At 50.9% G+C, this 23,616-nt stretch overlaps 1 protein-coding gene across 9 annotated transcripts in view; it reads left to right on the forward strand.

The window, feature by feature from the left end:
• The window catches only part of DLGAP2 (DLG associated protein 2), a 786,292-nt gene that overhangs the window by 342,864 nt on the left and 419,812 nt on the right, over positions 1–23,616 (forward strand). For 2 of the 9 annotated variants that reach the window (XM_045451299.1, XM_045451337.1), the window contains exon 1: positions 22,560–22,632. The exons of 6 other annotated variants lie outside the window; for them this stretch is intronic. In XM_045451299.1, the coding sequence (XP_045307255.1) occupies positions 22,575–22,632 (58 nt within the window). In that variant the 5' untranslated portion in view covers positions 22,560–22,574. Of the gene's footprint in view, positions 1–5,205; positions 5,230–22,559; positions 22,633–23,616 lie in introns of those variants that run through there. One more of the 9 variants, XM_045451359.1, reaches the window with a different exon arrangement.

A 23,616-nucleotide genomic window follows, 5' to 3' on the forward strand; every position in this document is an offset into this window, starting at 1 on the left:
TGGCCACACTGAGCCTCCCTCCCCGTGTGAGTGGCGCTGGGAGGCTTGCCTACCACCGTTGGCAGACACACCTTGCAGGTGCCCAGTAGCCCACAAGCTGGCAGCATGGCCTCCCAATCCAACCTGGGTGTATCCCAAGCTCAGGAGGCTACTCTGGGCTTCTGGAATGTATAAGAGAAGAAGCCAGAAGTTCTGGCAATGGTTCAAGCGGGTTAGAAACATAATGGGAGACACCTGGGAGTTCAGATCCACCAGGAGATTGCCCCTGAGGCACACAGGTCCACACTGGCAGGTACAGGACGTGCTGGTATTTAGAGGAAACAAACGTGAATGGAAAAAGCAAAAGTCCTGCAAAGTATTGGTGATAAGGTCTGATGGGATCTTTCTTACGGGATCAGTGGGAATCCAGTGAGCTGTAACCTTTGTAAGAGATACACCTATTCCAGAATATTTTTTCTGTGGATATAATCAAAGCCATGGGTGGATATTTATATCAGCCAAACTTTGGAAACAACCTTAAAATTTTAAAATAGAGGAACGTAAGATGAATTATGTGCCAGAGGTTGGCAGCTAAGATTATTTTTGAATAATATTTAATAGTATGAGTAAAATGGCTAGGGCATAAGGTTAACTGAAAAATACAAGATTCAAGGCTGAATATAAAGAAGACAAAAGACTGATACTTGTTTTGCATTTTAAATTGTTTCTTTTTCTAAGAATATTCTCCATGGTTTTCAAAATGAAGGGATACTAACCTTACAATTAGTAAGCATCCTATAAACATTTTGTATAGAAGAATTTATAATTAGCTTTTTTTCATTTAAAAAAAAGATTCAAAAAAGTGTATCACAAAGTAATTCGACGTTGCCAAGGAGATACACACATTTCCACTTTCTGCCTCTGCGTGTAATTCGTTTGCCGTGGTCTCCCAATTCAGACAAGAATCCTACACAAGGAAGCTTTTCAAAACCTTGGAGTAATAGCTTTATTATTATTTTTTTAAATTTAAGGCTCTGAAGATCTTTGAAGTTCAGGGGGGTTGCCATAGAGATTTATATTAACTGAATAATAAAAGAAAGAATTATAAGGCAGTTCACCGGTAAGTTGAAAGGTTATACAAGTTTTTCTTTCTTTTATGAAAAAAAGTACAATAAATAAGCCATGGGTTGTGAGCCGTCCATGCCTGATAATTTAAAATGTAATAACCACCACAGCAGTAGGCTTGCTCAGCAAGTCCCCGCCTAGAGAGCGGGGGCAGAGCAGGTGCCCAGGTGCCCAGACACGTAGTCCTCTCTGCTGACTTTGGTGGGGGGGTCCTGCGCTGTTCAGGACGAGTCTGGGAGGGCGCCTTCTTGCCAAAGGACTGTAAGGAGATGCCGCCGGCCACTCTCGGAGCTGGAGCCGCGGGGCAGATGGCGGAAAGCGCCTTTATCTCCAGGCGCAGAGGGACTTTTGGGTGAGGGGCCGGGGCCCTCTGCAGGCCCTCAAATGGCCTCAGCCGGACACTGGGGGGCTTAGACGCTTGTGTGCCTGTCCCGCGGGGGTCAGGCGGCTGCTGGGCCTGCGGCAGGTGCACTGGGGATTCGGAGCCCCGATGCCATGACGTGTGGACAGCCGCACTTTCCTCTAGAAACAGGCTGGCAGGCGAGGGGCTGGGGAGGTGCAGGCCAGGCTCCCCTCCACACGGTCCTTCCCTTCCCACTGGAAGCTTTTCCTCAGAAATGTGGAGATCCGCTAGAAGCAAGGGCCTGTTTCCCTGAGCCACTGGGGATGACGGCTGGAGTGCGGGGCCCGGCACAGGCCACCGGAGCCCTGTGTTCCCCTGAGACACCTGCTCTCCCCACCTTCTAAGCCAGTGCCTTCCTCCTTAGTAAATCAGGGAAAATCACCCCGCCTGTTCTCCGCCACTGTTCCCTGCACACGTTGTTATGAGAGCGAAAGCACAGACACAGGCACCGGAAAGGCCGGGAAGTTTCTGTAAGCGGCTCTGAGCCCCCGTGGTGGAGCACAGTGCCCTCAGTGGGTGTTTCTCGGGGGTGGGCTGGACTGACCGTGTCTCCAAACCTCCTGAGTTCCTGTTTTGAATCCATGGCTTCAGCACTGTGATTCTCTCACTTCATATCATCACCACACTACTGTGTTTTTGCTTCAAGATTTGTCTCCCTAAAGCTGCAGGGGATGCGTACCTAGTTGTCAGAGCACTGCTGCCATAACCGAGCACCACGCACTGGGGGACCACAGGCTGGGGAGACCACGCACTGGGGGACCACAGGCTGGGGGGACCACGCACTGGGGGACCACAGGCTGGGGGGACCATGCACTGGGGGACCACAGGCTGGGGGGACCACGCACTGGGGGACCACAGGCTGAGGGGACCATAGGCCAGGAGAACCATGGGCTGGGGGAACCACGCGCCTGGGTAACCATGGGCTGGGGGGACCATGCACTGGGGGACCACAGGCTGGGGGGATCATGCACTGGGGGCCCACGGGCTAGGAGGACCACGGGCTGGGGGAACCACGGGCTGGGGGGGACCATGAGCTGGGGGACCATGAGCTGGGAGACCATGCGTTGGGGGACCACACACTGGGTGGGGACCTTGGGCCAGGGGACCACAGCCGGGGGACCACAGGCCGGGGCGGCGTATAAACCACTGATCTCTGTTTCTCACAGTTCTGGAGGCTAGGAGCCCAGGATGCAGGTGCCAGTGATGTGGGGTCTGGTGAGGGGCTCCTCCTGGTTTGCAGACGGTGTCTTCTCCCTGCATCCTTATGTGGAGGAGGGGCCGGGGGCTCTTCTGTAAGGACACTAATCCCATTGTGGGGGCTCCACTGTCATGACCTCATCACTCCAAAGCCTCCGCCCTGGCACCATCACTCGGGTGGAGGCTTAACATATGAATTTGGGGGGACACAGACATCCAGTGTGTGGCGTCTGTGATTACGGGATTAGAAAAGGAAGGAAGTATGCAGTCGATTTCAGCGAAAGTCCTGGTGACATGTGAGTGGTGCTGAGAGTCCCTGGGGTCTCAGATCGTAGCGCCTGCAGCAGGATGGGAACTCTGGGCGCTTGCTTTCCCTCACCAGCGCCTTCCCACCACTGTGCCCTGGGTGTGGCCTCGTGGGCACACTGCATGCCTGTGTCTCCTCAGGCACACTGTCTGCGGCCCTGCCTCTCACCATCCCGCAGCCCCCGGCGCTCCCGTGTGGCCTCTCTGGACCCGCCAGCGAGAGCGCCGTGGCGGAGCTGTGTGCGCATCCAGCTTCGTTCCAGTTCCCGGCTCGGCGACTAGGGCCTGCAAGGGGCAGGAAAACGTCCTTCTTTCTCCTACCCTCTGTCTGGGAGGGGCAAATTAGGTGGACAAAGGACAGATTGGCGAGAAAAACACAGAGGCGTTTATTAACACGCGCGTTGCTCACACGCGGGATCATGCGAGCTTGAGGATGCACAGGGCGGGTGGGGATCCGGCTCGAGCCGCATCTGAACAAACACCAGTGTTTTGTACAGAAGTGACAGCACACAGAAAGAGGACCTTGGGCGTCCGGGGTCACAAACGGCGGGAAGGCAAGTACACACAGACGTGGTGGGGGATGAGGGCCACGCTCAGCAGAGTGCGTTATGTGGATTCTGTTGGTGCCACTTCCTCTCCGGCCGAGAAGGGTCTGCGGCATCCCCCACGATTGACCTCTGTCCTTCCTGGTACTTGCCGTCTCCCTTCAGCTAGAAACAGTCCTTACGCTGAAGTGGTCTACCTCGGAGGGCCCACTCCAGTGCCGTACGGAGACCCGAGCAGATGAGGAGACGCAAGGGTATCAGGCGGCATTCCCAAGGACTCAGCATTGGGGCAGTATTCTCGTGCAGGCGTTCTGTGGAGCATCACCAGCATTCACGCTTTTTCCTAGACACCCAGAACAGGAGCAATTATATCAAGCAAATTAACGAAGGAGGTCACGGAAGAGTGAAGATGAGGCAAAAAGAGAAAAGGGGAGATGATTTCCAGCGGGGCGCGTTTTTGTGGCCATGCGCCGGGAAGGCGTTTATGAAGGTAATGAATATAAACTTACACCCTCCGAAAACAGATAGAAAGTGCAGTGGAGCATTCGAGTGGATGATTAAAGAGAAAAACAAATCAGGAGGTAAAATGACTGCGTATGGGGCCAGAGAGGCTCTGCGGTGAGGTCTGGTGGAATTGTGTTCAGAGGACGCTGTAAGGAAACGCAGACGCTATTAAGGCTATAAAGATCAATGAAGATTACAATGAACCTTCACGAGACATTTTTTTCTCCACTTCCAAGGGCTTCTTCCGAGTCTGTGTATTCCTTGGACCAGATGTTGTATTTCACATCCATCACAGTACAGGGTCTTTGCCCTGTCTTTATCCCTGTGGCCGAATTCAGACGTTATACGATAATAGACCCTTTTCCTATGAGTGTCTCTTTCCCACACAGATACAGTAAAATTAGGTCCAAATAGTTTTATTTCCACTGCTCCCATTTTTCTTTCCTTTCTGTTGTAAATACAGACGTCATCTGAAGGTCTTTTGTTGTCAAGGAATGATTTGAAATTCCACACTGTGTCTCTCCTGGACACGCCGTTCATGTGATTTCCCAGCATTTCCGTCGCTGTCCCAGAGAGGGGTGGGGCGTTCCAGCTCAGATGTCTGCAGACTGTGTTAGGAAAGCATTTCTGTGACAGCTCACAGGTGGTCTGTTTTGAACAAATGTAGCTTTTTCTCTTTTTCTACCTTACGTTTCTATTTGTCTCTACTCTCAAGTAAATGTTCCAGTAAAAGGGCCAACAGAAGAATTCAAACATCCAGATTATGGACGTAGGAATTTTGATAAAGTGAACACAGCCGTGTATGCACAGTGTGAACCATAAGATAGAAATTTATCAGCACCCCCCGGACACTGTCCCCAAGAGTAGCCACTTGTAGTTCGTCTCCTGTCAGTTTAGTGTTCCCAGCCTCGGGGGACCTCAAGCGCAGACTTGGGCACAGCTGTTTGCTTCTGCTATTTGCCGTGTGAGCCTCCTTGTGTCGAGATCCTGCACAGCTTGTTCGTGTCCTTGTAGGCGTGTGGCTGCACTGGTCCTTGTCACCCACTGTGAGGTCACTGGATGCCTTTTCCTTTCCTCCTCTCCTTATACCTTCTCCTTATCCTCTGCCTGTTTTCCTGGCTCGGGACTCTGGCAAACAGCACTGCTGGGCCTATCGCCTGCATGTTCCCAGTGAGTCCAATGCGTTCTGCGGTGGGTGGGGGTGGGGCTGCAGCGTCCTCACGTCCAGCTCCGAGGCGTCCCACCGGCAGGCTTCACACTCACGGGGTCAGTGTGCACTCCTGCACACAGAGGGTGGAGTCCCTGCCCACTCCTTCACCAGTGCCTGATGTTAACCTTGCCGTTCAGGCCACTCCAGGTGGCCTCAAATGGCACCTCACTGTGCCTGCAAGATGGGTTTCCCTGACAATCAGTCACATCGAGTTCCTCTTTCTGTCGTTATTGACCATCAGGGCAGCCTCTTTTAGGAAATGCCTGCAAATCTCCTGCCATTTTTTTTTTTTTAATTTGAGAGAGAGAGAGAGAGAGAGAGAGAGAAAATACATCCCAAACAGGCTCAATACTCAGTGCAGAGCCTGATGCAAGGGCTTGATCCCATGACCTTGGGATCATGACCTGAGCTGAAATCCAAAGTCAGATGCTCAACCAACTGAGCCCCCTCCTACCATTTTTATTATAGGTTCTCTGATTTTTTCTAAACTAGTCTAGAAAGGAGACCTTTTAAAGGACACGTTTTTTGTGTATCTTCTCCTACTCTGTGGGGTTTGTTCTAACAGCATCTTTGATGGTCTGGGTTCTTCAGTGCAATGTAGCCCCAGCGCATTACTGTTGTGTTCTAGAAACTTACTGTTTACCTTTATATCTAGATTTGTGATATACCTGGGGCTGTGGTGTGTGTGTGTGTGTGTGTGTGTGTGTGTGTGCACACGGGAGTGAGGTCAGGGTCTAGATTTGTCCCTTTCCCAGAAGGATGTCCAAACGATCCGTGTCAGGGAGGGAAGTATATTTCCTCTGCCCATATCAGGCTCTCCGGCTGGGGTCCTACAGCACTGCATGGACGGAAGACAGATCAGGAAGAGCAGCGCAAACAGGAGTCAGTAACCATGTGTGTCACCCACGCACACAGGGGCACAGAGACAACTCTGAGGAGTGGCTGGAACCCGGCTAAAGCTGGCTCTGAACAAGTAGCACTGAATTGAACAGAGGTGACCAGACAAAAGAAAAGGACTTTGAGTTTCCAGGGGGGCAAATTGTGGGAGAGCCAGAGCGAGCACAACCCATTATGTGGACGCCTTTCCATTCGCACCGCTCTGCATTTCCATGTGAGATTTAGTTTGCAAAGAATAATTCACGGGGACTGGATTGGCAGTTTCTCAAAGACACAGATTAAACGGAATTTTCTAATTGTTTATTGCTGTTACAGAACAATAAAATTTTCATTAACCTTGTTTCTAGTAACATTGCTATATTCACTTACTAATTTATTCTAATTTATTTTTTCTGGAGATATTTTAGACCTTGTACATCCAAAGTAAGTTGGTTGCAGATGCCAGTTTTATTTTTTTTCCAGGTGTTTTATTCATTTTTTTAGCTTTATTGTACCAGTGGGACCTCCAGGGTCATGTTAAATAGATGTGGTGACATTGGGCATCCAAGTCGTATTCCTAAATTCAGTTAGGGGTGGAGAACTTCTAGTATTTCTTTATTAAACATGATGTTCTCTGTAGGGTGTGTATATACCTTTTGTCAGGTGAAGAAAACTTCTTTCTAGTTCTGGTGTGTTTAAAGTCGGTTTCATAAATCTAATTTTATCTATTACTCTTATTTATCATGAAGATTATATCATTTTTATTTTTGTTCTGGGTTTTTTGTTTTGTTTTTTTGTTTTTTTTTTTTTTTTAATTTTTTTTTTTTCCAACATTTATTTGTTTTTTTGGGACAGAGAGAGACAGAGCATGAACGGGGAAGGGGCAGAGAGAGAGGGAGACACAGAATCGGAAACAGGCTCCAGGCTCTGAGCCATCAGCCCAGAGCCTGATGCGGGGCTCGAACTCACGGACCGCGAGATCGTGACCTGGCTGAAGTCGGACGCTTAACCGACTGCGCCACCCAGGCGCCCCATTGTTTTGTTTTTTGAGAGAGAGAGAGAAGGAGGGAGGGAGGGAGGGAGGGAGGGAGAAAGAGAGAGAGAGAGAGAGAGAGAGAGAGAGAGAGAGAGAGAGAAAACATGAACAGGGAGGGGCAGAGAGGTAGAGTATTCCAAGCAGGCTCAATGTGGGTCTCAGACTCACGAACTGTGAGATCATGACCTGAGCTGAAGACAAGAGTCAGATGCTTAACTAACTGAGCCCCAAGACACCCCAATTTATTCTTTAATATGGTATTAAATTGATTGATTTTTGAATGATAAATGAAATTTGCATTCCTGAAATAAATACAATATTTTGTGATGTTTTTATATCCTTTGAAATACCGCATAATAATTGGTAATATTTTGTTTACTACTTTTGCGTGCTAAAGTTTACGACACATTTGTCTGTTCATAACACAACTGCCTGATTTCATTTTTTAACCCCCTAGTTTGGAATGAATGTTAGTCTGACCTCCAAACACAAACTCTCAGGACTATTTATTCTCTAAAACATTGGAAATATTTCTGGAGAAGCCATCTGCTCCGGGTGATCCTTTTAGGTGAAGGATTTTAATTCCAGATCTAATTTTTTTACTGGACACAGAGTTGTTGAAATGTTTTATTTCTTCTTATGGCAGTTACTATAAGTTGTGTTTTCCAAGGAATTTTTCCAATTCAGTTAATTTACAAATTGGGACATACAGTTGCTCACATTGGCCTAGAACTGTTTAATGCCTGCGCAGTCTGGGGCGGATTTTCTTCTCCTTTTCTGGTATCATCGTTGAAAAAGCCCTCTTTTGTTTCATTCCCGATGAAACCTAACAGAGCTTTATGAATTGTATTAGCCTTTAAAGAATAACGATTCTTTGACTTGGTTGAATTTTCGTGACACTGTTTTTCTCTGTTTAACTTCTGCCCTTATCTTCATTACTTTCCTTTTGGTTTCCATCTGCTAGGCTAACGTCCTGTGGTGTTGCGAGAAACCATTGGTGCCTGGCCTTCTGTCCCTGGTGCAGCTCGCCCTGGAGGCATGGACGCTTCTGGCGCTCAGTCTCGCTGTGTCCCCTGAGTTTCGATGTGTAGACTTCCCCAGCCTTCTACTCAAAATGTTTTCTAATTTCCACTTGACTCTTTCTTTAGCTAGGAAGTTTTAGAAGCGTACTACCTCCTTCTGCCTCATTGTCCGTTTACTGTTAGCTCTTTTATAACCAAGTTCACATTCAGGTGCTCCGTAGTTGGAGAGCGTCTTCTAGGTCCTCAGTCGTGGAGGTTTGCTGGGGTTTGACTTCAGGTTCAGCACGTACAGACAGTTCTGGCAATTGTGCTGCACAGTCCCTTACAAGTGGAGTTATTTAATCCTTGGATTCAGGGCTCCGCAACTGTCAGCAGCTCCAGATTATTAATCCCCTTGTTCCGATGTGTCGGTTGAATCCTTATGGTGCTTTTCATTTAATCTGTGAACTTAATCGGTCAAATTTACCTAGACGTATTTCTTTTTCTCTCTTCTACCAGCTTGTGTTTCTTATATTTTGAAGTCCTGTAGTGAGACATACAAGTTCTGACTGCTTTATCTTCTTGTGGACTCACCCTTTTATCGTTACAAGATACCCTTCTTATCTCTGCCAGTGATTTTGGCTTTAAAATCTACTTTGATGTTAGTATGTATCTGCTTTCTTGGGGTTAGTATTTGCAGAGGGTATCTCCTTCCATCATTTCCATCTGTTCTTATATTTAACTCATTCTCTCTGCACACATGCTGGTTTTTATCTTCACCTGGTCTGACCATTTGCGTTAAATCCAGGTCCTGGTATGCTCAGATTTAAATCTGCCATCTGGGGATTCATACTCTGCACTACCCATTTTATGTTGTTTCCCCTCCTTTTTTCTGTTAATCGAGACTTGGTTTTATTGTGGCATCTTTTTCCTCTCTTGACTTGTAATTGGCACGTCCCACGGCTGCACCTTTGGTGGCGTTCCCGAGAGTTGCCAGAGTCATCTTTAAATTATCAGAAACTAACAGGGACGTCTAGGTGGCTCAGTTGGTTAAGTGCCTGACTTTAGCTCAGGTCATGATCTCACGGTTTGTGAGTTTGAGCCCCACGTTGGGCTCTGTGCTGACAACTCAGAGCCCAGCACCTGCTTCCGATTCTATGTCTCCCACTCTCTCTGACACTCCCCCGCTCACTCTCTGTCTGTCTCTTCCTCTGTCTCTCTCTGACCCTCCTCTGCTTGCTCTCTCTCTGTCTCAAATAAACATTAAAAATTTTATTAAAAGAATGCCCTATTAGGAGTAAAGTTACGGGGTCAAATGTCACAAACATGTTTAAGGCTCATGATCTATAAAGACAAATTACTTTTCTGATTATTTGAACACATGCCGCTCCTGAGAAATTTTTGAGCATTTTCTCTACTGCAATCTCACTAGCTTTAAATTGTAGTTCATTTTTAAGCTTTCCCAAATTAAAATGTGAGAATTGTATCTTGTTTTAATTTGCATCCCTTTGTTTCCTAGAGAGGCACATGCGTGTGCAAATATTTACTGGCTATTTATATTTCCTTTGTAAAGTTTATTTGCAAACGTTTACCTGTTTTGCCATCAGAGTGTTAATGGGTTTTTTTTTTTACTGTTTTCTAACTGTTCTTTGTAAAATGTTGATATTAATAATTTCTATTGTTCAAAATGTTTCAGTTGCCCTTGTGTCTTTTTATTATGTAAATATTATTTTTAACATATATGAATGGTGATATATTCCTAACCTATCCCCTGGAATGCACCATTTTTTCCTGAGCACTAAGAATGCAAAAGTAAATGAATCATCTCGCCTCAAAGAAACAATAAATGTTCAAATGGAATAAAATAGAGTCTCAGAAGCTGAATAAGAATGATTTCTATTGTATTCTATTACCTGGTTCTGGTGAAACAGGAAACCATGTCTTCTGTTTTTTTCCCTTGTGGGGAAGAAAATAATTTTATCTCTCCCCTTCTGAGTTCTTGGCCGAGATCCCTGTAATAAAAGACTGACAAAGAGAGAAACACAGACGTTTATTAACATGCACATTTCGTAGGCACACAGGACAGACCATGAGTCATGTGACAAAGTCTGGGGTGGGTCCTGTGACAAGTGTCCATCCTCCCAGCTGGTTAGACTCCAGGGACGTGATTGGTTCCCAGTGCTTCCTTGGGGGAGGCAGTCTGTGTGCAAGCAGATGGGAGTTGTTCAGAGAAAGCCCCTCCAGGCACCTGCTGGTTCTCCAGCATCTTCAGCTCAAAATAATCAGTAGACCCAAGTGGCAACTTTTGCGGTGCTGTGTCCCAAACCCCTACAGTCCTATTTTGGGGTGGCATCTTCTGCTACTTGCCCTTGACACCATTCTTGGAATGACATGTGAAATACACAGCAGTGAGCAAGGCCATGGTTGAGCACAAGAAGTGTTTGATGGATGTTGGACATCTTCCATCCAGGAAGGGTTTGCAGGAGGATGTGACCAGGAGGACAGGCAGATCTGAAACTGAGAGGCAAAGAGATCCGTCACCCATCTCTCTATGTCTTTGTAAACTGAATGCTCACACAGCACCAACTTTCTCCCTGGTGAGGACATGAGTGGCTCCATCCAAAACCCGGCAGCCAGCCTCCATCACTGCTTGTCTCTTAGGGCCTGTGTGCCTGCGTGGGACGGCCGTCCTTCTCGCTCTGCCTGTGCTTCTGAGATGACAACGTAAGTGAATTGGCATGTCTTTAAAGTATGGATGCATGCCCACTCAAACATTTTTCCTTGATAATATACTTGGCACTCACCAAAAACTCATGTCTTCTAAAGAAAGTTAAAAATGAAATTTACCTCCTTGACTCTCATTCTCAAACTTCTTTTTAGAAGATTTGATTTCAAGAGTATTGTGTTGGACAAAATGCTTCCTTTTTCTGCTCTGAGGCTGTCTTCCTCTTGTCCCCTCTGTGCCTGAGGGGCAGGGGCCCTTCTTGCTCAGGCTCCAGGGTCACGGGGACATTAGCCAGACTAGCTGGTGCCTCTCTGTCTCAGCAGACAGACATTGGTCCTAATGTAGAATGTGTTCAGATGATCACCATCTTCTTCAGAAGGAAAAATCAAGCCTCTGATTTGGCAGTGTCTACAGCAGAACTTGTGTACCTCGGGCCTTTGAAGACGGTCAGGCCAGGCTTCTGGACAACACGCTGTCTGTCTCCTTTATGGCCATTGATTTAATTAGCAAAGAACATATTAGTTTACTCTCTCCGTGTGTGGAGCGGAAAGCCCGTCAGTTGTGTGATTATCACCAAACCCTCTTCCGCGACTAACCGAATCCACAGAGTCATTCTAGAAAAGTTGATATGTCTGGTTCCTGCAGAATTACTTAGCCTGCGTTTCATTTTCTTTCCTTTTTGCTCATGAGTGAAAGTATCAAACAATAGTAAGTGAAGGTCGCAAACTGAGATCTTTGATCTTAACTTTTCACAGGCATTTTGGAATGTGACTCTAATGAGAACCAATCCATCAAAATTAGGCTTTTCTTGTTTGCCAGACCATTACCATTGTTTTAACATCATTAGCTCTGCTTAATAGCACACATTTACAGTCGTAATTATTAAAAAACAGAGTAATGTTCTTCAGATCCATTTCAATGATAAAACTCCAGAGTGAAATCTTGATAAACACAAGGTTTAAAGATGTCAGTGGTATGAAATTATGTCCAACTGGTGAGAGACTGCATACATTTCTCTGTCTTCTCCCTGCACACGGCCAGCTCCATGTTACCAGCCGTCCTGTCTTCTTGTGCTTTTCTTCTTTTGTTTTCTTTAAAAAAAAAATACCCTTTGAAAAGAGAGAAAGAAAGAAAAGAAGGAAAGAAATAAGCCAGAAGCAGAAAAAGGAAACCAGAAAGTTCAAATGTGCTTAATTGAGTATTTTAGTCCATTTTCTTCTGATTAGTTTTCTTTGCCTTGTCTGGGAATCGGAGAAGTTCATCATGTGGAGATAACTCATTGAACAGGTGAGTCGCACCTGCTGTTTTGATCAGAACAGAGGAACGTGCGAAAAGATAATGTTCTGATAGATGTGTTTGGGGGCAAATACGTCCAGATGTCTTAGGCAGGTGTTGGTCAAGAGAAAATAGGGAAGTTGATAAACCAGGTCCGCGGTGAGAATTGTGTCTTTAAACCCAGGATTGCTGTCATTTGCTTTGTTGTTGTGCATTTTCTATGCTGATCGAATGACTTGGTAATTACCCCGCACATTGCTTTGATGCATTCAGTCCTTAAAGTGTCCAGACGCAGCCATCTGGTTTGATATCGTAGAGGTTTGTGGGGTACTCCTCACTGAAAGACACCTTGAACCTTATAAAGGCACGCGGCTACTGGATTCTCATAGATGGCGAATCTGTTTCTGTCTTCTGTGACTGCAATCTTCTTTCCTTTTTCAATGCATAATAAGACATCATCCTTCAGAGTGGGGGGATCCAGAGTAGTTCACTTTTATCAATTGTTGCTATGATTTGGAAATATCCAGTTTAAAGCAAAGCCTTCTCTGAAATCCTAATGCTTCTGCTTCTTTGATATTTAAGTTGTGAGCCCCTGCTGTTGTGTGTAAGAAGATCAGCAGGAGTCAGACGGACTCGGACCATAGGGCAAAGGGATGTTGATCCCAGCAGGTGTGACAGAGAAGAATGTAGCGGCATCAGGAGGCACCAGGGACCTCTGCCCTCTGGGGCTCGGGGACACGATCGCTGCCTGGCATTACAGCCGAGGAGGCACTGGTGGCTGGTGGCCAGTCTTCAGTCCTGGCTCTCGAGAGATGTCCGCAGTAAAGCCACATTTCATTAGCCTTTGTGTTACACTTGCGGGGCTTGAATCACAGCTGCCATTCTCCTCTATTTCGTTGTGACACCAGCGGGTCCTCCGTGGACGTGAGCAGTGGTTTGCTTCACTTGCTGGGTCTGCCTGACTGGAGCTTGCTGTTCCGAAGCGTACACTTGATCGCTCTTCCACATGCAGTCTTTCCCCGCTTCCTGTCAGCTTTCTTGCTCTTTGCCACATTTCATGACGCTTCTTAAAGGTGGGTGCCCCCGGGGCGCCTGGGTGGCGCAGTCGGTTAAGCGTCCGACTTCAGCCAGGTCACGATCTCGCGGTCCGTGAGTTCGAGCCCCGCGTCAGGCTCTGGGCTGATGGCTCAGAGCCTGGAGCCTGTTTCTGATTCTGTGTCTCCCTCTCTCTCTGCCCCTCCCCCGTTCATGCTCTGTCTCTCTCTGTCCCAAAAATAAATAAACGTTGAAAAAAAAAAAAAAAAAAAAAAGAAAAGGGTGGGTGCCCCCAGAGCGGCATGTGTCCCCCTCAGGAAGGCCGGGAACATCAGCATGCGAAAATTCTGCTCGAGCAGTTTTGCCTGGTTCCCTCTGATGTGATGCGTGCAGAAAATGCCAGTGACGGGAGCAGGATGGTCGCAGTGCCAGGAGGAAGATAGGCACTGGTTCAGCGACAGATGCTTGGGTGGCGGTGAGAACACGTGAATGGCATGGAGATCATAGGTAAAGAAGGCAGATGAAATCAGAATTTCCCCCTGTTGGTGCATAAAGCTGAACACACTCCCGCAGAAAGGCCAATAAGTGACATTAGAACTGGTCCTGTCTAATACGAGGACATATTTAGGATCATGTAGATATTTAGAATATTCAGCTTTTGCTGAAGGTAAGCCGGGTCAGTAGACTTCTGTCCAAAGAGAAGCTGGTCCTGCTCTCCCTCTGCTTCTGACGCGTAAACAGAGGTCATCAAAGCTGTACTTGGGCATGCCCTACCTTTACATGGGCCCAATTACTCTGCGTTTATGACACTTAAGAATGGATTTGTTCAAAGGGCGCCAATATGCCACCTGGTTGTGGATCGCCCCTAGTGTGAATGCTTCCCCTTCGGGTCAGGGTTGGCCACCTTTGATAGAGTTGAATCACGTCAAGGTGGGGTGAGTGTGTAAGGCAGCCCCAGGTACGCAGACGCATTTCCACCCGTGGGGGGTTCTCTGCCTCCATGGAAGGACAGTTCCATGACCGTTCCTATTACGTCCAGCAAGCCCGCTGGGATTCAGAAGTTTCTGACCACGGGAGGAGGTCTGGAGGTCTGAATGAATGTTGTCATGGAAAGTCACAGCCTTTCGTCTTTTCCGCGAAGAATCACGTGGGTACTTGTGGCCCCTGGCCCGTGAGGAGTGCTGCGTGCGGGGTGCTTGTGCCATCCTGAGAGCTCGGCTTGCATCTTCAGTGGGTTTCCAGGTGTTTCCTGAGTGCCGCCTGGGGTCTTCCAGTCTCTTCTGACATTCTTGTACAAACGGAGCATTTTTCAACTGAATTTAGTTTGTTTTGGAGACATGAATCTTGCCTCTCCAAGATTGTCAGGCGATTCCTCATGGTGATTTCCATCATTTGTCAAACCTGCCTCTTTCCAAGCCCAGCAATGCGGCCCCACATGAGCTACAAGGAGTGGGGGGTTGGCTACTCTCCATTCCCGTACAGAATGGGTGTAGGCGCTGAGGCCAAGACTGCCCGGGGCCACGCCGGCCTCTAGATGACCACCCAATAGGGTGAGCGCTCCAGTCACACACACACACACACACTCACACACTGATACTTACACACATGCACACACATAATGCATACTCACACATGCGCACTCACGTGCACATATGTATGCACGCTATCACATGTGCACACTCACATGCATGCCTGCCCGCATGCACACACACCTGCACACTCATGCACGTATGCACCCACACTCACATACACTCTTGCACGCACTTAATGCACACAGCGCACACCCACACACATGCACATGCTCGTTCCTGCTTTCACACACGTGCACATAGGCATTCACACGCACACATATACCTTGGACTGCTCTAATTTGTATCGCTGCGTACACAAATCTTCCGGGAAAGTGTCTCCTGAGATCCAGAGGCCCAGAGTCCCCTGGGTGGATGACTAGGACCCTGGTATTTGTTCCCTGACTGGAAGACATTTTCAGAGCGTATGTGGCAGTGCCTAGCAGGTTTGATGTCAGTTCTCTGTTTCTCAGAGATAGAAATAATCACTGTTTCTGTAATTCATTCTTGGTTGTCGGATGCTGTGATGTCAGAAGCACTAAGCCAACGTGCTTTCACTTGTACGTGGTGAATCTAGGTACGCACTTTATCACTAAGGGGCTTTCATCCGTACACGTAGAATCTAGGGACGCATGTCAAACCGGCTGCCCTTACTAGCTGGCTGTGAGGGAAAACTCATTTTAACAGTAGCGAAGGCATCGAGTTTTACACTCACACGCCCCAGGCTGGGCGAGTTAGTTGTTCGTGGACACTGATTGTGCTGCTGCCTGAGGGAGTGGCCCTCATCCATGTGGCCCCAGTGGGCCAGGATGTGGCCAAGCTGTGGTCACTGCATCCATGTCCCCGATGGCACATCCTCGCCTCTGATCACTTCTGGAACATTCCACACACTGCTGTATTTACTCCCCACTGCCTAGAACCTGGTCGCACAGCTGCCCTCTGCGGCTCGGGCACCTGGAAATGTCATTTTTCTTCTGCAAGACTAGAGCTTGTCTCCGCATTGGGCCTATGTGGCCAAGCAGGAGGGCACAGCACATGGGGCGATGAGGCAGTTCCTGGCCCCCATCTGGTCTCTCAGCTTCTGTGAGCAGAGTCAGCTCCTCAGGGTCTGCTCTGGGATTCCTGCCGCTCTGTCCCTGGCACGTGGCTTGAGGAGTGAAGTGCGATTGTGCCCTTGCTGTTGGTACCTCTCCTCTGGGTGCCATACGTGGGATTTGATGTGTCTGAAGGCAGACTCGAGATTTTCCTTGCCTGTCGCGCCCTCCCCCCCACCTCCGTGTCTTATCTCTGGAACAGCGGCCTCCCTTCCATGCAGTTTTGTAGGTAGGACAAGCCAGGATTCCCCTATCCCTTGACGTCATGATTGGTGGTTACCAGGTCCTGCCAGCTTTGGCTTTGGGTTGTGTGGGTGCATGGTGGGTGCCACAGCCCAGGCTGTCCCCCCTCAGTGGAGCACTTCTGGCCCTTACCCGAGGTGCCGACCCCACTCGGGAGCTCCACACAGGGCCCCCAGCCCCGTCGAGGGGCCCTGCATGGGGAGGAGACAGCGTTCCCGACGCTCAGACAGCTGGGTCCATGCAGGTGGACAGAGAGTCAGTGACAGAGTGTCTTTTGCCATGGCACCCATGCAGCCCCTCCAGGAGGTGCCCTTGCCTGTGGGCAGGCAAGGGCTCTGCTCCCCGGGGCCCCTGCCCAGCACTGGCCTCCTGGGAACTTCTCACCGGGGCATCTAGCTCTGGGCAACGCTGCCCCATAGCGCCTTCCTCCGGTGCTGCCAGAACCTTGTAATGGTGACACTAAGGGTGTGTATTCTTTGTCCTCAACGTCTCTGAGGGACATTAGGATGTCCCCCCATCACATGTGGAAACAGAGCCCACGTCGTTTGCCCTGGAGGACTGGCTTTCCTTCTCTCAAGGTCGCAGAGTGCTCGTTCTTATTAGGTCTCAACATCCACGGGAGGGCAGAGGAGGGAGGTGTTTTCATCAGGTTCTGGGGAAGCTTGCTGACCTACCAAGGCCCCAGATGGCTAGTTTGACACACTGGGAGAAAGGCAAGCCCACTGGGCTTTCTCACAACGGGTCTCTGTACGCGGCGGCCACCGCGGCCCTTCAACAGCCTGTTACTCTCTAGCAGAGTCCAGCCCTCGCGACTCTGCTCATGGGTACCCCGTGTCCTGTGGCTTGGGTGCCCTTCCTGACACCCCCGGGCTCTGCCCCAGGCCTGCCCCTGGGGAGCCCCCTTGGCTAAACATTCGGGAGATGCACCGGCCACGTGCACCCCAAGTGTGTGCTCTGCCGGTCCCGGGTCAGTGTCCTGGCTTCCAGCACATGTCCTGAGAACATGGGAGCGAACGCGTGCACCAGCAGATTGTCCTCAGCCCCCCCTGACTCTTCCCCTGGCCCTGCTGCAGCCTCCCTGGGACATTGTCTCCCCAGGAGGTCACCGGGCTTTTGCCGGGTGAGGCCGGTGAGGACAAGTGATGGGGTGGCCTTCCAGGCTTTTTCAGACCAGAGACAGAGCGGGTACCATTACCTGCACTTCCTACAGCACCCGTGATGTCATTCAGAAACCGTAGGCAAATCATTCTAAAAACGTCCAGCGGAACTTTCCAAAAAAGCACGTATTGCAGGAGTTTATTTAAGGCACTGGATTTGCACTGCGGTGTAGGCAGGTTGCTAGGCAACCACCTCCAAGCGGGGCTGAAATCAGCAGAGAAGGAAGGAAGCAGCACCGAGTCCCTGGGCCTGGCCAGGCATCCCTGGGACCCGGTGGGACCTCTGCGTGGCAGGCGGTTAGACACCCCGCCAGGAGGCCTTGCTTTTCAGGCTGTAAAATCCCTGTGTGACAAGCGGAATTTAAACTTGGCTGTGTCTCCTAGCGTCCCCTGAGCTCCCTGCTGGCCACAGAGCTGCACGGGCCTCGGGTCCCCGTGCCCGGAGCAAGTGTCTCCATGATGGAGAAAGCCCCGACTCTGCCCGTTTTCTGTGGTGTAAACACTCCCGCCCTTGCCGCTTTCCGGCCAACAGCACGGCCTCCCTGAGCACCGGCTCGGGCACAGATGGGCACACTGGGGTACACAGCCGCGGGGTGCGGCCAGCAGTAAAATGCGGAGTAACGAGGGGGTGTGAGTGTGAGGGTTTGTTACCTCTGTTTAAACGTAGTGTATTTGGTTGCAAGTTCGCGGAATCCAGTTTTAAGAATGGCCGTGTAACGCCGGCTCCTACGATTCCCTGGGATGTGACGGTCCGTCTCCCGGGCCGCTCAGAGGGGCTCTGTTGCTAACACACTCCCGTGGAGGCTTCGTCGCGTGTGGGGGCCCTGTGCACCTGGGAGCATCTCCCCACAGCCGAGGCGGAGTTGGCTCTGTGGCAGGGCCATCAGGGCTCAGGACGAAGGTGGGACGGCAGGAGGCTGGCTGTCCCTAAGCCGGTCCCCAAGTGAGCTCTCTGCCTCACCTTCCTGTCTGACCCTGACCTGGCGCTCTGTCTTGCTTGTGAGAGCTGCCTCCGTTTGGTCATCTGGGAGGTTCTGGCCAATCTGGAGACTCTTCCGGCGTCCACCCCTTTGGGTCTCCACGGACTATCCCTCCTCGTCAGGGTGCAGTATTTGTGACCCTGCACGGCTTGTGCTGTCCCGTATTTCTCTCCGCCTCTGTCCCCTGCGCAGAGCTGCTCCCTGGCGATATGTTCTCAGCCTCTGCTTTTGCTCCCGGGTGAGCTCACCTGCTCTCCTACTGTCGCGGCCCTGTTATTAGCTCCTCGTAGGCACGGATGAGACGTGTCTCCAACCTCGGTGCCTGGCCGTGGCCCCTGTCACGGCCCGAGGACAAAGCCAGCACCTCCACCTGGATTTGGAGCTGCTTCAGCTCCAGACCCGCTGGCCTGCCCGCTGTCTTCTCCTCTCACCCCGCCATCCACACCGTCTGCCTCCGTCCACGTGCCAGGCTGCCTTCGACAGGTGCTGTCACTCACCGTTTTCCCGCGCGCACCGCGTGCCCACCAGCATCTCCGAGGCTCGGCCCTCGAGCCCAGTCTTGTAACAGCCCAGATGGGTGGCTTCAACAACGCGTGCTTCTCCGCGGTCTGGGGGCTGGACGCCCGACACGGAGGCGCCGGCAGATTCCGTGTCTGGTTCACGCACCCCGTCTTCTCACTGTGTCCTCACGTGGAGGCGGGGCCGGGGGCTGTGGGGTCCTGTCACGGGGGCCCCACCCTCATCCTCTCCCAGAGGCCCCTCTCCCAGCGCCGGCACACGGGGGAGTCAGGTGTCAACGTGCATCTTGAGGGTCACGTTAGGTCTGTGGCCGTCTCCGTTGCTAACCATAAGACGTAGTGAAGTTGGCCGGCACCCTGTTCACCCCGGTGCCTCCTGCACGTCGACTCGTGTGCACATAGCCCGCATGGCCCACATGGCCCGCACACAGCCACATTGCCAGGCTTCCCTCGAAGACCCCTGTGTTCACAGAATTAGCCACCCAGCCATGCAACAAAGTCCATTCAGAGGTCGCCGGCTCTGCAGAGGCCATTCAGAGGGTCATTTCTGGCTCCATAAGACACCTCTTGACGTCTCTGTGCCTCCTGTCCCAGTCACGATCTCACACGCATGGCCCCTTTTGGGGGTCTCCGTGCTGGGTTACCACGGCCCCCTTGCACATACCTTGTCCCTTCCCTCCCACCTCCCCTGCTTCCTCCTGCTTTCTCTGTCTCCTCCTCCCCCTTCTGTCTCCTGCATTCAGTCCTCTCCTTTCTACATTTGGGCCAGGTGGCTGGGGCACGTGAGAGACATGGCAGGGACTAGAGGACACAGAGGTGGTGGCCAAGGGTGTGGCCGTGAAGGATCACGTCCTGGAAGCCGACACAGGCCCCTGAGTCCTTTGCTGGGGCTGTCCCCTTGGCCACATCCCGATGGGGAGAAACTTGGGGAAGCCGCAGTCTGTGGCCTTCCCACGCCCTGGTTCCGGAAGCTCGCATGGCCCGGGGCTGTTTCCCCAGCTGCGGTTCTTCGCCGTCTGTAGCCCTGACTACTCGTCTTCCATTCAGTGAGTCACACTCCTAAAATAGCCGAGCCCTCTCTGAAGGGGGCGGCCGTGCGGGTGTGAAGGGCTGTCTTTGGAGCCTCCACCAGAAGGAGCATCCAGGCGGACGCCGGGAAACAGCGCCCCTCCTTGACATCTCCATCCTGTGATCCTACTTGGCACCAGGGGAGCCCTGCTGTGCAGGGCCCTGGGAGCTGACCTCACCAGGTTCCCGCGAGTTCTAGGGGCTCCGTGTCTGTTCCCCTTCCCCACTCGGCCCTGCCTAACTGAGAAGACCAGAGTGGCCATGGAGGATGCTCCTTGCGTGGGGTTCCTCCCAGGAGGGCACAGGCGGCATCCACACGTGCCTCCATGTGTTCTGGACCAGTCCCCACCCTGAGTCAATCACTGGCCTGCGCGCTACACCTTAATGTCCTCTATCCTGACATTGGCTCCATGGCTTGCGTGGGCTCGTCTCCATGTTGTAACTGGTGAAAAGCAGTAACTTTTCCAGTTGCATAGACAGTGACCAGCAGAGCCAGGAGCAGAGGGCAGGTGTACCAACTTCCAAAGCACATTTCTTTTCCCCACGGCACCGCGGTAGAGCTCATTTATCCCATGTTCTTCGGAGAAAACGTTGCCCCCGAGTCCTGAGATCTGGTCCTTGCACCCCAGCTTTAGTGCTGCTGAGAGAGGCCGGGACCATCTCACCGCGGCGCCTCCTTCAGAGCCACACGGTGTAGACGTGAAGCCACAGCGTGCTGGTAGACCAGGCCTCCCGCTTGCCATCCTCAGCACGGAGACGCTGAGTCTCAGGAAGGTCACAGTGTTCACTCCAGGTCCCGAGTGGGCCAGTTGTTCTGTCATCGTCAGCCAACTTGACAGCCTTTCCCGGGTTCTCACCTCCCGGACCCTGTCCAGGCCCGGCTGTGGCCGCACCCAGATGCTGCTCTGGCCTGTCTGTGAGGCTTTGCGGAAGACCTTGGTGGCATTCAGTTACTCAAGTACGTGTTGACACACTTTGCTTATCCTTCAGTCTTTCCGGGGCTTTTGGATTTACTGAGAGTAGCAAAAAATAAGGTCTTCCTGGGTCTGTGACGGGCCCAGGCCACACACACGGGGGCAGGAGAACCAGCCGGCACTGCGTGCCCAGTGAACGTTCACACTCGGTGCATCCACACGATGAACCGCCCGCGTCCAACAGCGTAGTGCGGTTGTGAGGTCGGTTGGTGGTTCCGCTGACACCCACCAGCTCCTAGAGAAATCTCTGAGATGGCCGTGGGCCCCACCCTCGAGGACGCGGTGTGTCTAGAGAGATTCAGTGTCACTTTTGGGGTCATGATCGGAAACCAGGCATCCCAACTTGGTGCGCTGTCAACCCCTTAGGTCTACAGTTTGCTTCCACTCGCTCCCAGGCCCCACTGACCAATCTTCGCTTCAGAGTAACTCTCGTGGAGGTCGCAGAGAGGTTGCTGGCTCTGCTGTGAACCTCGGCCCTTGGGGCGGGGCTGACGCGCGCTCACCACATCTGTGTCGGCCGTTCCCAGAGGCCGGTTCTCTTTGGCAAAGGTGCTAAATGACAGGTTCTTAGTAAAGGTGACACAACGGCATCGCAGAGAGTACCAGCTGCCAGCACGTGCGTGGCCTTTCGTAACCGAGACACGTCCCGTAAAACCACATTTCTATCAAAGAAGGGACGCGGGGCCTCCTATTTATTAGCGAGTGGAGGGTCCCGGGCCTCTGTTAGGTGCCTTTAAGTTCAGTCTCATTCGGTTTTCTGGGGGGTGAAACGTTATCCTCCACATTTTTCGGTCTTCAGGGGAGATAGGTTCCAGCACGGGGATAGGTTCCCCTTCTACAGGTGAGGACGCTGGACGCTAAAGAAATTAAATTGCCATCCAAGCTCACCCAGGATGGAGCTGCAGGACCGTGGCTCAAACACTCGCTCCGACTCAGTCTGTGTCCTTTTCCTCCTAACGGGCTGTGCTGCTGCTGCGTCCCAGCGCGCTGTTGGCACCGAGCTGCTAACGCCATGCTTGGTCAGTCTGAGTCCCCAGTCGCAAGCCATATGATTATTTTGTGGCTGCCGCCAACATTTTGGAATTTAAAACATGAGGCGCTGCACGAGACTGGCCGTGCCAGGCTGCATGACACTGAGCAGAAAGCAGGTGCCCCATGACATCGTGTGCGTGTATGCACGCGTACACGTGTGTGCGTGACGCGTGTGTGTGTAACCCGTTGTGACCCTGATAACGTGTGTCGAATGTTTTATTTGTGCTTGAGAATGCCAACTTTTAATTGATACTTGATTTACAAGTGATACCACCACACCCTGGTTGCTTTGGGTAATTGGTTGCTTTCATATGTGATTATACATTTCAGGGGATAGGTATGAGCTACTCGAGAAATACATTTTCACACGTAGAAATTGCTCTTTTCGTGACTTTGGACAACAACAATTTAAAGATTGGCTTTCTATAGAAGTCACTCCGTTTCTTTGCCAAGTTGCTTAAAGCCACAGCCCGTCCCTGGTGCCTGGTACTGGCCGATGCCACGGAGGGCGGTGGCACTGCCCTGTGCCCCTGCACGCGTGAGCAGCCGCGTGGGGGCCAGTGGCTCAGAATCACACCAGCCCCTGAAAGTGTGTCATGATGTGGTCCACGCCGACAACTGTAAAGTTTATTTTCTTGTGTATCAATCACTTTAGGGGTCACTGTAGTGGAACGTTTCCTTCCCATTTAACAGAGGACATGAGCGGAAAGTCTGGCCTGCCCCATGGAGCTGAAGCTAACTAAAATCAAGGGCAACCTGCGCGGACTGACCCTGTTTAAAGGTACGGGACTCTCCACGGAGGCCGTGTTCCTGTCTGTGTGTCTGTGCGCGTGAGGGAGCGGGCAGGTGTTGGCACTGGTGCGAGCGGTCTGTTCCGGGAGAGGCAGCCAGTGCCGGGACCCTCCGGGGGAAGGACGTAGACCTGTCATTTATACCTTCAAGGGACGTGTATGACTTTTAAAAAGATATCCAATATCAAGAGCACAGAACATGTCGGGGTTCCCTAAATTTACTTGTGAAACTATTGTAAATTGGACTTTTTTATTGTTCTTGGTTTTTATTCCATCTGTGAAATGAAATGGTCACTTTATGTTTCTCGAATGTCTCTTATTCTTTTGCCCTTTAAAGAAAATGTCACAGGTAAACTTTGTGAAGAAAAGGTATCAGGAATAATGAAGGTGTTGGGTTTTTTTTTTTTAAATGTTTATTTATTTTTGAGAGAGAGAGAGAGAGAGAGCAAGTAGGGGAGGGGCAGAGAGAGAGGGAGACACAGAGTCTGAGGCAGGCTCCAGGCTCCAGGCTGTCAGCCCAGAGCCCAATGTGGGGCTTGAACTCACAATCTGTGAGATCATGACTTGAGCTGAAGTCAGATGCTCAATCGACTGAGCCACCCAGGCACCCTGAGAGTGAGTTTTAATACCTTGAAATGTTGAGCAGCCAGAGAAATGAAAATTAAAACAAAAGATACCATTAAAAACAAATTTTTTAACGTTTATTTTTGTGTGTATGTGAGATAGAGAGAGACTGAACATGAGCTGGTGGGGGGGGGGTGGTGCAGAGGGAGAGGGAGACAGAATCTGAAGCAGGCTTCAGGCTCTGAGCTGTCAGCACAGAGCCCGACATGGGGCTCGAACCCACGGACCGCGAGATCATGACCTGAGCCGAAGTCAGATGCTTGACTGACTGAGCCACCCAGGCACCCCAAATGAAGTAGTTTTTAAGGAGATTGTTTATTTCCAGAATTGGTTTGTTCTGTGAGAAGGAG

The sequence above is a fragment of the Leopardus geoffroyi genome, chromosome B1, assembly GCF_018350155.1.
Source record: "Leopardus geoffroyi isolate Oge1 chromosome B1, O.geoffroyi_Oge1_pat1.0, whole genome shotgun sequence".
In the NCBI taxonomy this organism is placed as follows: domain Eukaryota; kingdom Metazoa; phylum Chordata; class Mammalia; order Carnivora; family Felidae; genus Leopardus; species Leopardus geoffroyi.